The sequence below is a fragment of the Diaporthe citri genome (genome assembly GCF_014595645.1).
Source record: "Diaporthe citri strain NFHF-8-4 chromosome Unknown scaffold_5, whole genome shotgun sequence".
Lineage (NCBI taxonomy): Eukaryota > Fungi > Ascomycota > Sordariomycetes > Diaporthales > Diaporthaceae > Diaporthe > Diaporthe citri.
Window position 1 is genome coordinate 4,023,672 of NW_025064850.1, and position 16,035 is coordinate 4,039,706.

Sequence of the window (16,035 nt, forward strand, 5' to 3'; positions counted from 1 at the left end):
CGATAGGGTTAAATTAATTGCATTAAGATGGATTTTATCGTTAAAATATGGTTTTAAGGTATTATATGGGTAGCAGGGCGGATTTTAAATAAAACCGGCTTTTTCTTAATTAAAAATAAGAAATTTAAAATAATTATTATTAATTAATATTAATTTTTATTAATTCTTTTATATTAAATAAATATTAAAGTTAGCTAAAGTTAAATAAAGTTTAAAAAACTAATTATTTATTAATATTAATTATTTATTAATAATTTATATTAATAAAAAGTATATAAGTAATATTATATTTACTTATTATAATAAATAATTTAAATATTTTTAAATATTAATATAATATTAATTAAATATTAAAGAATTAAAATAACTTAAATATAACTTAAAGAAATTTTTATAATTAAGGAATTTTAAGCTTTTATATAAAAGAAATAAAAAAGGAAGTAATTAATAAATAAAATAATTAATAATATTAAAAAGTTAATTTGCGGTAAATTAATTAAATAATAATATAATAATTATAATAAGATTAGTTATAATATATAAACATATAAGAAAAATATAAAAGCCTTTGATTAATTATATTTTAAATAAATATAATTTTCTTTCATTTATTTAATATTAATTAATATTAATATATATAAAAGAGTAATTTATAATAAATTATATTTTTAATAATATAATTAGCATTAATTAATATTAAATGTATGTTTTTATTAAAGTTTAATTAATTAAATTTATTAAATATATTTATTAATTACTTTAAATTAATTAAATTATTTAAAAATAAAGAATTAAATATAATTAACATTAATTAATATTAAATTTAATTAATTCCTTTATATTAAATAAGTATTAATTATTAAGGTTAGCTAAAATTAATAAATATTATAAAAGTGCGCTACTTATTAATAAACTTTATTATATTAAATAAATAATTAATAAATTTATATATTTTTTTTTAAGTATTATTTATTTTTTATAATAAAAATAATATTTATAATAAAGGGTATATTAAAAGAAATAATTTATAATAAATTTATTATATAATATGGTTTATTAATAAATAATTAATATTAATAAATAACCAACTTTTCTAACTTTACTTAATTTTAATTAAGCTTAATACTTATTTAATATAAAGAAATTAATTAAATTTAATATTAATTAATATTAATAATAATTAACTTTTTAATTTTAATTAATTTTATTAATTTAAAAGGGTTAATAATATTATAATATAATTAAAAAATTAAGGTTTATATAAGTTAATCTTTTTAATATTAATTACGTTTTATTTTTTTATATTAATCTTGCTTTAATTTACTTATTTAAATATTTAATATATTAAAAATTAATAATTATAATATATATCTTTTATTAAAAAAAATAATTTTTTAATTATTTAAGTAATTAATAAATTTAAAAAAAAATAATATAAAACCTTTTAATATCCCTTAAATAATATAAATTTTTTATATTTTAAAATAAATTTTATATAAAAAGATAAATTAAAATTATTATAATAAATTAATAATTAATAATTATAAATTTAACTTAATTAAAAAATAAATATTTATTTAATATATTATTAATTAAGATAGTTAAGAATTATTTATATAACTTTTTAATATAAAAAATATATTTAATTTATTCTTAATATTATAAAATATAAAACTTATTAATAAATATTAAACTTAATGCTTTATAAATTTATAATTTAATTTAAAAATTAAGTTTAATTATTTTTATAATTATTAAAAATTAATTTATATTACTTTATAATATAATAATTAAGTATTAAATTATTAATAATAATTTTTAAAACTTTAATAAAATTAACTTTATAATAAATATAATAATTAAATTAATAATTATATTAATAATTATATTAATAATTATATTAATACTTATATTAATAATTATATTAATACTTTATATTAATAATTATATTAATACTTATATTAATAATTATATTAATAATTATATTAATACTTATATTAATAATTATATTAATAATTATATTAATAATTATATTAATAATTATATTAATAATTATATTAATAATTATATTAATAATTATATTAATAATTATTATATATATTAATAAATTTAAAAAGATTAAATTAATTTAATTTAATAATTAAAATAAATAATAATAATTATTAAATATATTAATATAAATAAATTATAAGTTTTATTATTTATAATTATTTAAAATACTTATTATTTTATTAATTAAGTAATAAAGTTAACTTTTTTAAATAATTAAATTATTTAATTTATTTTTAATAAATAAATAAATAATAAAATTAATTTAAAATAAATTTAATACTTTAATAAATATATTAAGTTAAAAAATATTAATTATTAAATAATAATTATAAATAATTATAAAAGTTTATATATTAATTAAGTTTAATTAATATTATAAAAATATATTATTAATATATTATTATATTTATTTTTAAAATATATATATAATAATAAAATTAATTTTTTTATTTAAGCTTTAATTAATTATATTATTAAGTTTAAATTTTTTTTTATATTTAAAATAGCTTATAATAAAATATTTATAATAAAAAATATTAAGTTTATATTTAAAGAAGTTATAATTTTTAAGCTTAATATTTACTTTTAAACTTTAATATAATTCCTTTTTATTTTTCTTTAAAAATAAAAGTTTTAAATATTATTAATTAATTAATAATAAGTATATAAGTAATAATATATTTATGTATTATAATAAGTAAATAAATTTATATATTTTAAAATATTAATATAATATTTATTAAATATTAAAGAATTAAAAAAACTTAAATATAGCTTAAAAAAATACTTATTATTAAGGAATTTTAAGCTTTTATTTAAGAAAGATAAAAGGGAAAGTAGCTAGCTAATAAAATAAGTAATAAGATAAAAGAGTTAATTTATAGTAAATTAATTAAATAATAATATAATAATTATAGCGAAATTAAGTATAATATAAAAACTTATAAAAAAGATGAAAAAAGGTTTAATTAATTAAATTTTAATTATATTATAATAAATTTAACTTAATTAATATTAATTAATATAAATATATTTATTTTAATAATGCATAATGCATTATATTTTTAATAATATAATTAATATTATTTAATGTTAAATATATTATTTTTATTAAAAGTTAATTAATTTAAATTAATATTATATACTTATTAACTACTTTAAATTAATTAAATTAATTAAAAATAAAGAGTTAATTATAATTAGCATTAATTAATGCTAAGTTTAATTAATTCCTTTGCATTAAGTAGGTATTAAGCTTGATTAAAGTTGGGTAAAGTTAGAAAAATCGGCCATTTATTAATATCAGCCACTTACTAGTAAACCACGTTATTATTATAAATATATTAATTATTTACAGCTTCCTTAACAGTAGATTTACCTTGAATTCCTGATTAAGAATTTACGATGAATTTATATAGAATTTACTAATAATAACAATAAACAGAATATTGCAATTCATTACATAAAACCTTAACATGAGCCTCGCGCCTGGGCTCCCGAGCCATCGGAGCTTTCCGTGGCTCTCTCAACGAATTCTTGGGCGCATCGCTGTTCTTTAGCATCGCCATGCTGGTTGCCGCCCTCTGCATGTCAGGTAAAGGAACAGCACAGCGGAGGTCACCGCTGGCCGGCGCACAGGTTCCCACAGATAGCGTGTTGTACGATATGATGCTCTCCATGCTGGCGGCGACTTTCTCCATCTTCCCCTTGACGATCCTGTACGCGATGCAGAGACGCGAGAGCGACTGCTCGTTCAAGAAGAGAGAGAACCAGGTCTGGGTCCGCAGGGCGGTGCTGGTACTCATATGGATGCTCGGTGCGGCCGAAGTCTACGCGTCCCTTCACGGGAATTTTGACTACGACCACAGAAACTACTACGACAGTGTTGACTAGAGGGAGAATTGCGACTGGAGAGGTTCTGTTCGCTACTGGGACGGGAGTAAGTCTTTTTCCATGTCCAGCAGGTCGACTATCCTAGAGATCCCTACCTAGGCAGCAAGCCCTCCTGACATATTCTCGTTCGCAAATTTCGCTGACGCAACTGGGTTTAGTGATAGCCACATGGTACCTCATTATCTGGGCCCCCGTGATATGGCTCATACTGACAGTCTTCGTACTCACTGGCTTCCGCATACCCGACATCCTTCACAAGCCGTGGATGATCCGTTGGCGGTCTTTCTGGCGCCTCGGGATCGCTTGGTTCAACTTGCTCGCTATGTGGGGAATACTAGGGTTTTTCACCTGGGTGAGGCACAAGATTGATGTGACGGTGGGCCATCTGAACGAGGCAAATAAATAAGCGCATTGAGCCTCAGCCTCAGCCTGAATAGGTTCTGACCTTGAATGACTTCAAAGCTCGAAATTCGGGTAGGTTCTTGCTCTGGCTACTTGGGCACCTGTCCTCTTCCAATTCATCTACACCTTCATATGTAGGTCTTTTGCTTATAAAAGGCCCTTCTGATAAATGCCTCATCTGCGCACGAGCTCGAGATCTGCCATTGACCAACTTCCAGGGGGCATTAAGGACGGTCTTGGGAAGAACGTACCTGCAGGTTATACAGTGCAACGAGCCGATCGGGCGCCCAGTAATCAACGTACAACCAGTGGAAAGGACAGATCGAACGACCCTCTAATGTCTAGATCCGAATTCGCAGAGGGCTCCCTAGACAGGGGATCTGAGCTCGAGATGGGGATTAGAGTACCGAACACAGGCTATCAGCCAGATTACCATGCGGCACAGGAGACGGAAGATGATAAACCCCAGCAACAAGCGATGGAGCAGTGGCACAGGACCGGCTGGTAGGCTATAGGTGTTGGACGGCACGGGTTCTACACATACTGCTAGAACTTTGATCTCGTACGACCTAAACCTTGGAAGCCTTGAAATTTTTGCCTGTTCAACAGCCGTCCGAAATGGGAATAGAAGCAGTGTTGTAAAGATCTGAAGTAATCGTGCTAGCTGGGACGCGAGTCTTTGATATTAAGAACCAAGTCGGCCGTCAAATGATTGCTGCTGGTTTTCGGGTACCAAACGCAAGAGATGCCGCTTTCGAGGGCGATACAGTGGAGATTACATAGCAGCCCCGCTATTTCAGATTGAACAATGCGCGTCGTGGGGTGGCGGCTAGCCAAAGGTGCGAGAGAGCCTTGGTGCCTGTCAATCGGGGTACTGCTAACATAACCAGCTAGAGTTCAAAGCTTTGCGGTAGTCGATCTCACTGTCGGGGCACGTTGACGGCCAGGGGACGTTGTAGATCCATGGGTTCCAGCTCAACGGCAAATATAAAGTGGGTGGCGATGGATAATATACTGCCGTGGTGTAGCTCGTGGAAATGGTTTGCCCTCAGCTGTCGATAGTATTGGTACCCGGAATGCGACCAAACAAATGCAAGCCGCTAGGAAAGCTTGCTCCGGATCCACTCTAGTGCCTCATCTGTAAAGGTGAAAGGGCTAGAGGGGTTAGAGAAGAGATACTGGGGTTTGTGCTCTGTTGATATTTGCATCAGTTCTACCACTCAGGCAGGGTGGGGAAGGGCATAGGAACGGCTAGAGAGAACTCCAAGGAAGGCTTCAAAGGATAAGATTGATGTCTTGGTAGTCTCATCCAAGGAAACCATAATTGTTGTTTCAGGATGGCCTCAGCACACAATCTTTGTCGACTTAGACCATTAGCCGGTTCAAGTAGCCCGGATAGGCAGCTCAAGTGGGGACGGGATCTGCATGGTTGCAGCGCGCCCGGCTCCCGAGAGGGTGACGTCTCTCACCCTCCAGGGTTCCGTGGTCGCCCAACGCCACCCCCGGATCCCAGAATCCCAGATATTCAGCCACAGTTCCCTGTTCATCGCTCGTCCCACCCCCCAAACACCGTCTTTACTCTCACGCGGTTTCCTCCCTCACCAACTTCCCGTTCCTGTCCTTACCATGTCAGTGTCACTGCGCGGCTGCAGAGCCAGAGAGAAGGAACCAGAAAAGTCATTCTGGCTCGAGTTCCAGGTCTGCAGCGACGCCCACTACGGCCACCAGGCGCCCCGGCCTGCTGCTGCGGCCGCGGCCGCCCCAGCCACATTCACATGCTTCGGTGACCTGCCCGTGGAGCTGCGGCTCAAGATCTGGGAGCACCTCCTGCAGCCGCGCGTCGTGATCGCGGCCTGCCTGGACGAGGAAAACGCCGCCGACAAGCGGGCACAGCTGGCCCGGCGGCCCAGCCTGCCCGCCACGCCGGTGCTGCTCCGCGTGTGCCACGAGGCGCGCGCCGTCGCCCTGCGGCGCTACGAGCGGGCCTTTGCGTGGCGCGTGCCGGCGATGCTGGTGCGGCCCCGCTCGGCCCCGGCGCGCGTGTGGTTCGACTTCTCGCGCGACACGCTGCTGCTGCTGGGCGAGCTGGAGCCCTACGACAGCAGCAACATCAACGCGCCCATGGTCTACTTCCTCGACCGGGCCGACGCGCGCCGCGTCAGGCACGTCGCCTGCGCCTTCGAGGAGCTGCGCTTCGGCGAGGTCGAGAGCGAGCAGATATTCGGCTGCCTGTTCCACGTGCTCGACTCCTTCACGGGCGCCGGGCGGCTGCTCATCACCAGCACCGACGACGACCTGCGGACGCACACCATGATCGGGTGCCTGCCGAGCTCTACCGACAATGTCGTGCAGAAGATCTGGTGGGCGTGGATCAACGGCACGAGTATTGTCACCAGCAGGATGAGGGACCGGCAAATTCTAATGGTGAGGGAGGACGGTCTTGCGGATTTCGTTGCCGAGCATATCTAAAGGTGTTCGGCGTTGCATCGAGTGGTCGGCCTGGGTTTCACATTGCTATCTAGCATAGATGGGAGCATCTGATGGCGTGCATATACTGTTTTTTTTTTGTTCTATCTGCCATAACAGCGCTTAGTGGATAGTGAGTGATGTGAGGGGATAGGGATGTCAAGCTTAGTCTATTTCCTTCACAAGGTTTGTACAGTGTTAATGGGTATGAGTGGCGTGAGAAAAGGAGTATCAATCATACAGGAAGAAAGGTTCCAGGGACCCCACCCCCGGACGCCGGCCATCCAAGCATCGCTTCTGTCATCTGCGCCGTTGCGGACGCTGCTCCTGATGTATCTCAAAGGCAGGACACCCCTCCCTCCCTCTCATGCCTCCAAGGAGCCAGTCAGTCAGGCCGACAAATTTTGCCCCGATGCCCCGGTCCCAGTCCCCTCCAGACTGGACGTGCTCGATCGTATGACTTAGCACCCTGCCTTCGCTGTCGAACTCGAAGATAAATAGGCCCCAGAACTCCTTGACCGCCTGCTCGCCGCCCAGCCGTAGCATGTCGCGGAAGGGCAGCCTCCACCCGATCCCCTTGCCCGTCGTCCTCCACCTCACCACCAGCTTCTCGCTGACGGCGCCCTGCCGTGTCCCTGGCTGCTTCACCATGCGCTCTGACATTATCTCGAGCTCGACGTCGCCGATGATGGGCAGGCGGTTCCACGCCACGGGTGCCGTCCACAAGGCGGCAATGTAGGCCACGCGACCGGACACGGTGGGGAGGTGTGGGTGGGTTGACGGAAAGAGGTGCAGGGAGATGTTGGGCGCGAGTATCTCTTGTGGGAGGGGAGACTGGAGGAGCGTCGGGAGTCGTTCTTGGAGGATGCGCAGAGCTGGGAGGCCTGGGTCAGCATCTCCGGGTTGGTAGCTATCTGTCGCATAGAACTGGGCGGTTCTGGGCTCACTTTTGCCTAACTTTGCTTTGCGATCATCTGGTGGTTTGCTGGGTCCTTGGCCCAGAGGTGGCGTGGTGTTTGCATAGGGGAAGGTCGGGTTGAACCATACTTCTGGCAGGTTCCGAGTGTTGGCTTCTTGGAGTGTGGTAAGAGACTTTGAGGTGCTGGAGGGGGGCACTGGAGCTGGTGCCGATGTTGCTTGCGACGCGGTGGGGAGGAAGCCTGCAAGAAAGGACCTCGACCGGCGGGCGGCGGCCCTTGTCACGACATTTTTGGGATGGGCTGAGGCGGTCCTCGAGAGTCGGGGAGCGGACATTTGGTGTTATTGCTACTACATGAATAGGGACAGCGGCCTAGTAGTAGCAGAGGTGTGGGGGTCCCGGTGGCCTGGCTGCCGCTGGGGTCGCTGTGATGGTGCAGAGCTCAGAGGTTTTGCTGCACAGGAGAAGGAAGCATTTGGTGGGCTTGGAGGAAATTCGGACGACGATGCAGATGGAGTTTCTGGTTGGATGCTGTTGAGGTGCAGCTCGGGGGAGACATGCACCCACCCATGGCTGTCTAAGCGAGCTCCAAAGCCCAACGGGGCGGACACTACAACCCTCCCTCTGCAAATCCGGCGATTCTGACAGGCCCCAAAACAGAACATGGGCACCCTGGAGCGCCCCGCATCTCCACTGCTTGATTGAATGAGATCTCCAGGTTCTTGGAAAGAAAACATGGGCCATGTCAATCCTCTACCGCTCTGCACAGCAGTGTCGGCTGGTGGGATGGTCTTTACAAGACCCGGAAACTGACCACTTGATCATCTACGATGAATCAACAGTATCATGAGCCGGTGCCGCCAGGCCGTGATGAAGTCTGCGCGAACTAGAATGGGCTTCGTCAAGACTGGGCCAAGTGAAGTGAGACAGACCATGGAGACTGACCTGCAGGATGCCCAACGTTCAGGCCTGAGGACTCGTAAAAAGAAGAGAGAAGTGTCCAGCATATATTGCAGGCTCAACGGACAGCGCAGGAAGTGCCCGGAATGGTTACGGCAGGGTTGCAGCTAACAACTGGCACCTTGCTCACGTCTAGTCCAGCCACTTCCAGGTAAGATAATTGGCTAGGTACCCAGTCACTTCTCTCTTCATCTGTGCTTGTCTCCTGTGGATGGGACGTGATAATCATCGTCGAAAACTGGTCTGGCTCAAGGAGATAGGCACAAAGACAGTAGCTGGCCTGCAGATGGTTGATCCCTAGCTGTCCAACGCTGGCTCTGGCTCGTCAGGATCGCATTCCAGCCAGGCCATTCACGTGAACCGCTCACAAAGCCCGAGGCAGGCCGGCCCCCACGTGGAGTGGCAACCGCAGTCAAGTGTCCAGTTGACAAAGAGTCCCAGGGTGTGGTGTGAGTGAGACACGCGGGATCATCAGCTGTACCCCTTGGCTCAGCCTGAGATATGATGCGGCAAGCGGGCCTTCTTTCGTCCTGTTTGCGTGCCTCTGCGAGCGCCATGCGGTCCCAGACAGCATATGCCACAGATAGTTATCCCACAGGAAGTTGTCCTATAGGAGTTTATCCTACATAGAGTCATCGCACTGAAGCTTATCCCCATGTATCAAGGGCAGACTTTCCGTGACGGAACCGTCGGGCTGTATGTACCCTGTAAGGTTGTCGTCACCACCCGGGCGTTTAGTTGTGTGGTGTGAGCAGTAGAGTGAAAGTAGAGCGGCAAGCAACAAGTTGAATGCGTGCATGGGGATTTGGACGAAGCTGCGACCATGCTATTGTTAGGAATGAGACACAGCTGCCGAAGACGATGTGTGAAAGACTGACTGTCACGCGTTACCAATGCACTCACTCACTCACTTAGGTTGTTATGTCTTCCTGCCCGTACTTGACCGGGCTGGCTGGCTGACGGACTGGCTGCAGCGATCGGTATGGGTACGTAGCCTTGCATCATCACGTGGAAAAGCGGGAATGTGGCCCGTGCCCAGGCGTGTACCGGTCTAGAGCAGCCTCCAAACAGTCAGTCAGTCAACCGACCTGCGGTTCCTGATGCAGCCTGTCCTGTCTGCCACCCTGCCCGTCGTCCTCCTCCATCAATCCATCAACCTTCCGCCATCCCCTTATCGCTGCAGTCCTCACTCCTCCATACCTACCTCAGTGCATACTCCAGAACCCACATTTGCCCAGCGCTCCGCAACACAGTCACCATGAATCCCGAGTGGTATGGCCTCCTGCCGACAACCTCCCGTCTCTGATGTCCTCGTGTGCTGACCGACTCCCAGAGCCTCTCCGCCCCGCCATCGTCCTTGCAACCTCAACAGGAATCACACGGGACCGACTTGACTATCATGAATGACTTTATTGACATGAACCAGATACGACTACCTCTTCAAGCTGCTCCTCATCGGAGACTCCGGTGTTGGAAAGTCCTGCTTGCTCCTGCGATTCGCCGACGACACTTACACCGAGTCCTATATTTCCACAATCGGTGTCGACTTCGTACGCTCTGGTCATCACCGCACCCAAGGCTCACCCCGCTGACGCTTTGGCAGAAAATCCGAACGATCGAGCTCGATGGCAAGACGGTAAAGCTGCAGATTGTGAGCCAGCCCAGGCCCATCCCCAACAACTGTAACGGCCGAGGGCCCAAGAGACAGCAGCTAATAAGGGCTCACCGCCACATAGTGGGACACCGCAGGGCAAGAGCGTTTCCGAACCATCACCTCCTCCTACTACCGAGGTGCCCACGGCATCTGCGTCGTCTACGATGTCACCGACATGGATTCGTTCAACAACGTGAAGCAATGGCTACAGGAGATCGACAGATACGCCACTGAGGGCGTCAACAAGCTCCTCGTCGGAAACAAGAGCGATATGGCGGACAAGAAGGTCGTGGACTACACAGTTGCCAAGGTGCGATTCCACCGTCAAGCCGCGACCGCTGCTGTGATGAGCACACATCATCACATGCTGGCGCTGCTATCTAATCGAGACTACCCCCGAGACCCACTTTACTAACTACAAAATAGGAGTTCGCCGACAGCCTGGGCATCCCCTTCCTCGAGACCTCGGCCAAGAACGCCAGCAACGTCGAGCAGGCTTTCCTGACCATGGCCCGGCAAATCAAGGAGCGCATGGGAACCACAGCCACCAACAACACCAAGCCAAACGTCCAGGTGGGCCCCGGCCATGGCGTGTCGCCCGGCTCCAGCAACAGCTGCTGCTAAGCGCCCGCGCCTCCCGTCTCGACAACTTTGTATAAGTACCGCGACCATCGCCAAAGCTTTTTTTGGGAGTCCAAACACTCACGACCGTCACGAGATGTGGGATATACGCGAGACGTGCAGGGTAGTCAGGAGTGCTGGTTGGCGGTCATTTTGGGATCCGGATTGCGACTTTGCCCCGTTTCGTGGTTTTCCCGCTGCTGTTTCTGCGCATAGATTGAAGTGATGGCTGGCAACTGGGGTTCTCTTCTACCGCCCGGGGCCCCTGTGCACGCAGCATAAGGCGTCATGATGGACGGGGAACCAGGTAGCTCCTAAGACGTACTGCTATGTCATGTCATCCTTGGACGGGCTGGTGCATGGAAGAGGAGGTCCGTTCCGAGTGGCGAATCATCACACATAATACATACACCACAGCTGGAGTTCTTTTTGTCGTTTTGTCTGTTGTGACTTTTTTTCTTTTTCTTTAATGCGTCGTTCTACCTGTTTCTAGGAGTGCTTTTACGACTTGGTCTTCGAGGATAGGATCATAGCAACGTTCAATGCGATTGGGCATCCCAGAGAAGTTTCGAAGAAAGCCTGCATGGCATCCGCATACTCAAGAGTCTGGGAAAAGGCCCGGGAATCCTCCTATGAGGCTCTTCAGAAAAGGTGGCAGGAGGCTCCGTAGAGCCCGTGCTTCGCCGGAGTCAAGGGTTGGTCCGACTGAACTGTTTGTCGTCGGTCCTTGTAGTTGCTGAATACATGAGACTGTGCGCAGTTGGGCCGGCCCAGAAGCCACTACCCACACTGCCACGGGAGATCAACATCCAGACACACGCGAACTCGCTCTCGTAGCTTCAAATCGATCTGGGCACGGAGCCATGCGGCCGGCACGTGCGTGGGGCCTCAACCTTCAGGAAAGCATATTGTAGACCGACAGTCGGTTGGAGAGGGGGGACGTGATTCGTTGACTGGAACGAAACGCATCTTGAGCCAACATCAACAAGGGAGCAGGCGAGGAGTAGACAGTTGGTGTCGTGACATCGGTTGACGGCCTGGACCGGGACTGTCACGGAATCAACAACGCGCGGGACCACGACTAGCGAGGCAAGGGATAAAGAAGTAGAGCACCAGGATAAATGATTATCATTGCCGCCGCGCCGACAGAGCCTCCTGGCCCTCCTCACCCAGCTCGCGGCTCATGTGGCGCGGGACCAATCCAGTCCACTCCATCTCTGTTCCTTAACACAGATGCTACCTTACTACCAGTACTAGTAGTACTACCACTAATACTACTACTATCACACAATACAATTACTAGTTAGATTGCTTTTCCCCTGTTGCAGGCGCAACATGAAGCAGTCAGGCGGCCAAAAGAGGGCGACGGTGCCGCCTTCTCTTGGGCCCGCCTGCATCATCGTGCACCCGAGCCTGTGTCCAGCTCCGCGGTCATTAGGTACAGTATTCGCGCAGCCAGTTGCAAATAGCTCCAAAAACACCATCTCAGGTTATCCAGATCTGACATTCCATGCGTTTGGTGCAACAAGCATGCGCAGGCAGAGCATCTCAAAAAACACGCCTTCCATCCAGTTCATATATGCAAGACGGGAGCAGACCAAACGTCAGCACCTAAAACCCAAAAATCAGTACTCCAAGAGTATTAAGCCATCCGGTTGTCTCAAGAGAAACATTTCGTCCCATCGATTGCATACAAACAGCCTTCTGCTGCCTCGCAGACGCCTTTTCCGTGCACGTCGTCTTCAGTTGGGGTGAGTCATTCCTTGCTGGGTGAGTAGTCGTCACTGTTGCTCGCCTCAACGGGCATTAGGCCAGTCGCTTTCTCTTTCGGTCATCGTCTCCTCGAAGGTCATCCCCGTCATCATTGTTCAAAATATGGGCCATGCTTCCGCGCCGAGTTGGTGGAGCTGAGCTGTCTTGAAAAATACTCCTTCGGCTCTGTGTCGCCGAGCCCCACTCCCAGTTCCTCAGCTTCTCAAACCCGTCACCATTCGGGAAGTTGGGTTGTGGCGGTGGTGGGCTCGATGGTCGAGAGTGGGACTGATGAGTTGCTGGGAAGGGATATTGTGAGAACGATTCACGACGTTCATCGGGTGGGCCAAGGTGACTAGGTGAAGACGGGAGATGGCTGGAGGGTGGCCCCGAGGAGAAAGGGGGCGGCTGGGGCTGCCATCCGTGAGCGCGTATATCTGCTGAGGTATGTCGCCGAGCGAGACTGCCCGGATGCTCTACAGCGGCGAGTGGGTGAGGCGCCGCAGGAGGGGGCGGAGGGGCTTGTGGACGTAGGGCAGACGGCGATTGCGCCGGCGGGGTGGAAACTTGGTTCATGGTGCTGCCGCCAATGGAGCCATACGGGCGACGTGTGGAAATAGAAAGATTGGAGGGGACTGATGGCCGGTAGTCGTACGGCGCACGACTTTGGCCTGGTGGAGCAAGACTCGACCTTCGCTGGTCGTCCTGTGGCAACTGCCGGGGCGAGACCGGCGCGTTCTCCACACTGCCGAGGTATGCACGGCTGGTCGAGTACGGTGCTTCGTGAGGATCTTCCAGACCACGGATGATCTCAACCTGACGCTGTATGTCTCCCCGTAATGCAAGGGCTTCAACAATGTCAGCTGCGTCTCCAAAGGCTCGACAGCGGTTGCGAAAGCTTACCGTCTCTGTGGATGGGGTTTTCGGGTGACACCAAGTTCATCAGAATCCGCGACTGTTCTTGATTAAAGGACAAGAGTCGGTTGACAGAGTCAAGGAGTGCCTGGTGTTTGACCTGCATGTAATGCGCGTTTGACTCGGAACGGTCAAGCCTTGCATAAAGATCCTGAACACTGCGCTCGATTCCAAAGAGCCTCGGGTCACCGCCAGCGTCTTGTATGGGCTGCATTGGCTCGGCGGGCGTCCCAGGCTGTGATGGCGGTGCCTTTTGGGTGACGAGGGCGTGGCGCGAAGCGCGCCGCTTGATCTCTCGCAGTCCGACCAAGTCGCCCCTCTTGAAACTGTTGTTTCCATGCTTGAACTCCCACAAGGGGTGCTCGGGGCTGCCATTGTGGAACACGTCGCTCACTGGGGCCCAATCAATTAGCTGTGATAGCGCCCCTCCTCTCAAGAGACAACGTACCCTTGTGAAAGCCATACATGTTTAGCTGGCGGACGAATGAAGAAATATTGGTGTGTTTGAAGTATTGCCTAGGGAGCTTCACGTCAGTGGGCGTGAACCCTGAGGAGTTGAGCGTCACAGGTCGACATACGCAAGAACCTTGGAGAATTCCGAGGTTGGCGACATGACAAAACTCTCTTCAGTGCCTGACCAAGATATGAGATGGGAAATGTTGCTGTCCTCGAGCATACTGTAAATAAGTCAGCATTGGCATGTTTGGGCGCCGGGAGGCAGGTAGAGAGGTGGCGCACTTATATAGCTTATGTATAAAAGCTGTCTGAACGATCTTGGGACCATGGACTGCTGCCGCTGCCGCTGTCGGCGCAGGCATTGTCATGGAGCCGCTTGCCCCTTGACCTTCTGACCGAGAGGGAGTACCATTGGTGTCTCGGTCCCTCTCCCGGTCGGGGCTCTTGGTGGCAGAGGCAGGCGCGGATGAGTTGGTAGGAGTTGTGATGTCCATGGGCTCGCTATCCGGGGCCGACATCTGGATGGTTGGCGTAAGAATAGGAACGGTTCGCGGGGCCATGGGGTCGTCTTTGCCATGCCCGTCCCCCAGTAGCGATCTATGCGGGCTATCCATCACCTGTGCCATCTGCGGGTAGAAAGGCAAGGCCGTCAGCATTTGGTCCAGAGCGGCGGGCGGGGAGCGGGAGGATGGGCGGTGATCGGCAGAGCGAAAGTGGACCGGAGGAGGCAACGAGGCTGCCCGGGGGTTCTCCTGGGCCACGAGACCTGGGGCCTGGAAGCTGGGAGAGGGAGGTGGGCTCTGCAAGGGACGAGGCTTAAACACACCGCATAGCTTCTCATATGGGGCTCGGAAGGTTAGGTGTTGGTTCAGGTCAAGGCCCGTTGAAGCGGCCCCTCTTTGTCTGCCAGAAAGACGGGCTTCCTGCCGCCTCCCGAATGACCTGGGAGCTTGATCCCGGGGCCCGTTTGAAGCAGCGGATTACCCAATGTGGAAATGCTGGGCTGGGCTGGGCCTCACAGGTATGCGCCGGTAGGTACTGCGTGTGTATGTGTGGTATATGTGCTGTATGGCTGGCGTGGGTGGGCAAGCTGTGGCCGACTGTCGAGCACACACGGGTGCGATCGGTCAATGCACCCCGGTCACAGGCTGGATGGAGGTGGGCACTGCAGGGCTGGTGGGTATCATGCCTTTCGAGCTTGGGCGTCGCAGCCTTCGCGGCCTTCGCAGCAGTCGCCGCAGCTGTGTCGGAGGGCGCGCGTGGTTCAAGTTGTAGCAAGAGGAGGCCAGGCTCGGCCTTGGCCCCACGGGCGCGTGTGTAGGTGGCAGAGTGCAGCGGAAAGGCGGTAGTATCTGGAGGGCGGGATGGCAGCCCAACCAGGCGTCGCGACAGAGGATGGGACTGGGAGTCGCAGGTCGAGGGCGACTTCGAGGGCGGAGGGCGAGAGGTCGGAAGTCGGAAGGGCGCTCTGGCTATGGCTCTTGCTCTGGTGGACTTGGTGCCTTCGTGTCGTCGAGTGCGTGGCAGGCAATTGGAGGGCGAGCTTGAGATTAGGTCGTCGAAAAGGAGCTGGACAATTTAGAGCAGGCCCGCTCGAGGTTATTAGGGGGGGGGGCCAAGGAAGCACGCCCAAGGATGGTGGTGGAGGGGGGGTAGGCACGTACCACATGGGCACATGCAGGAGAGGAGCACGGGGAGGAGCACTGGGCCAAGTCCAGAGTCGGCTCCCCACCCCGGCTGGGTTCAATGGTGGTTAAAAGCCCCGAGCAGAACTCTGAAGAGGCTGCTAGTGCTATATCTAGCATGCACGAGTGCCCACCTGTGGAGCTTGGGACAAGAGGGGAGGAGGGTACCTGGCCTCACCGCTTCATGACACGACGCTTGCAGGTAACTGGCTGGCGGGCTGGCAAGCTGACAGTGCTGTAACGGTACAAGCACGAGCAGG

General features: G+C 46.3%; 5 protein-coding genes across 5 annotated transcripts; 3 read left to right on the top strand and 2 right to left on the bottom strand.

Annotated features, from left to right (window-relative positions):
- Window positions 1-3,618: 3,618 nt before the first annotated feature.
- On the top strand, window positions 3,619-3,945 carry INS49_011694 (uncharacterized protein; the record flags this gene model as incomplete). Its single annotated transcript, XM_043172405.1, has 2 exons — window positions 3,619-3,646; window positions 3,701-3,945. 2 exons carry the CDS (start codon window positions 3,619-3,621, stop codon window positions 3,943-3,945), a joined length of 273 nt encoding a protein of 90 aa, XP_043024150.1.
- Window positions 3,946-5,973: 2,028 nt separating this feature from the next.
- Window positions 5,974-6,816, top strand: INS49_011695 (uncharacterized protein; the record flags this gene model as incomplete). Its single annotated transcript, XM_043172406.1, has 1 exon — window positions 5,974-6,816. One exon carries the CDS (start codon window positions 5,974-5,976, stop codon window positions 6,814-6,816), a length of 843 nt encoding a protein of 280 aa, XP_043024151.1.
- Window positions 6,817-7,113: 297 nt separating this feature from the next.
- INS49_011696 (uncharacterized protein) lies at window positions 7,114-8,067 on the bottom strand (the record flags this gene model as incomplete). Its single annotated transcript, XM_043172407.1, has 2 exons — window positions 7,114-7,688; window positions 7,761-8,067. The coding sequence occupies 2 exons, from the start codon at window positions 8,065-8,067 to the stop codon at window positions 7,114-7,116; spliced, it is 882 nt and encodes a 293-aa protein (XP_043024152.1).
- Window positions 8,068-9,950: 1,883 nt separating this feature from the next.
- INS49_011697 (uncharacterized protein) lies at window positions 9,951-10,970 on the top strand (the record flags this gene model as incomplete). The annotated part of the gene is made up of 6 exons (XM_043172408.1): window positions 9,951-9,964; window positions 10,028-10,045; window positions 10,119-10,242; window positions 10,296-10,343; window positions 10,429-10,656; window positions 10,773-10,970. The coding sequence occupies 6 exons, from the start codon at window positions 9,951-9,953 to the stop codon at window positions 10,968-10,970; spliced, it is 630 nt and encodes a 209-aa protein (XP_043024153.1).
- A 1,803-nt stretch (window positions 10,971-12,773) lies between these two features.
- INS49_011698 (uncharacterized protein) lies at window positions 12,774-14,746 on the bottom strand (the record flags this gene model as incomplete). The annotated part of the gene is made up of 5 exons (XM_043172409.1): window positions 12,774-13,567; window positions 13,623-14,027; window positions 14,083-14,150; window positions 14,213-14,311; window positions 14,373-14,746. The coding sequence occupies 5 exons, from the start codon at window positions 14,744-14,746 to the stop codon at window positions 12,774-12,776; spliced, it is 1,740 nt and encodes a 579-aa protein (XP_043024154.1).
- Window positions 14,747-16,035: the final 1,289 nt, after the last annotated feature.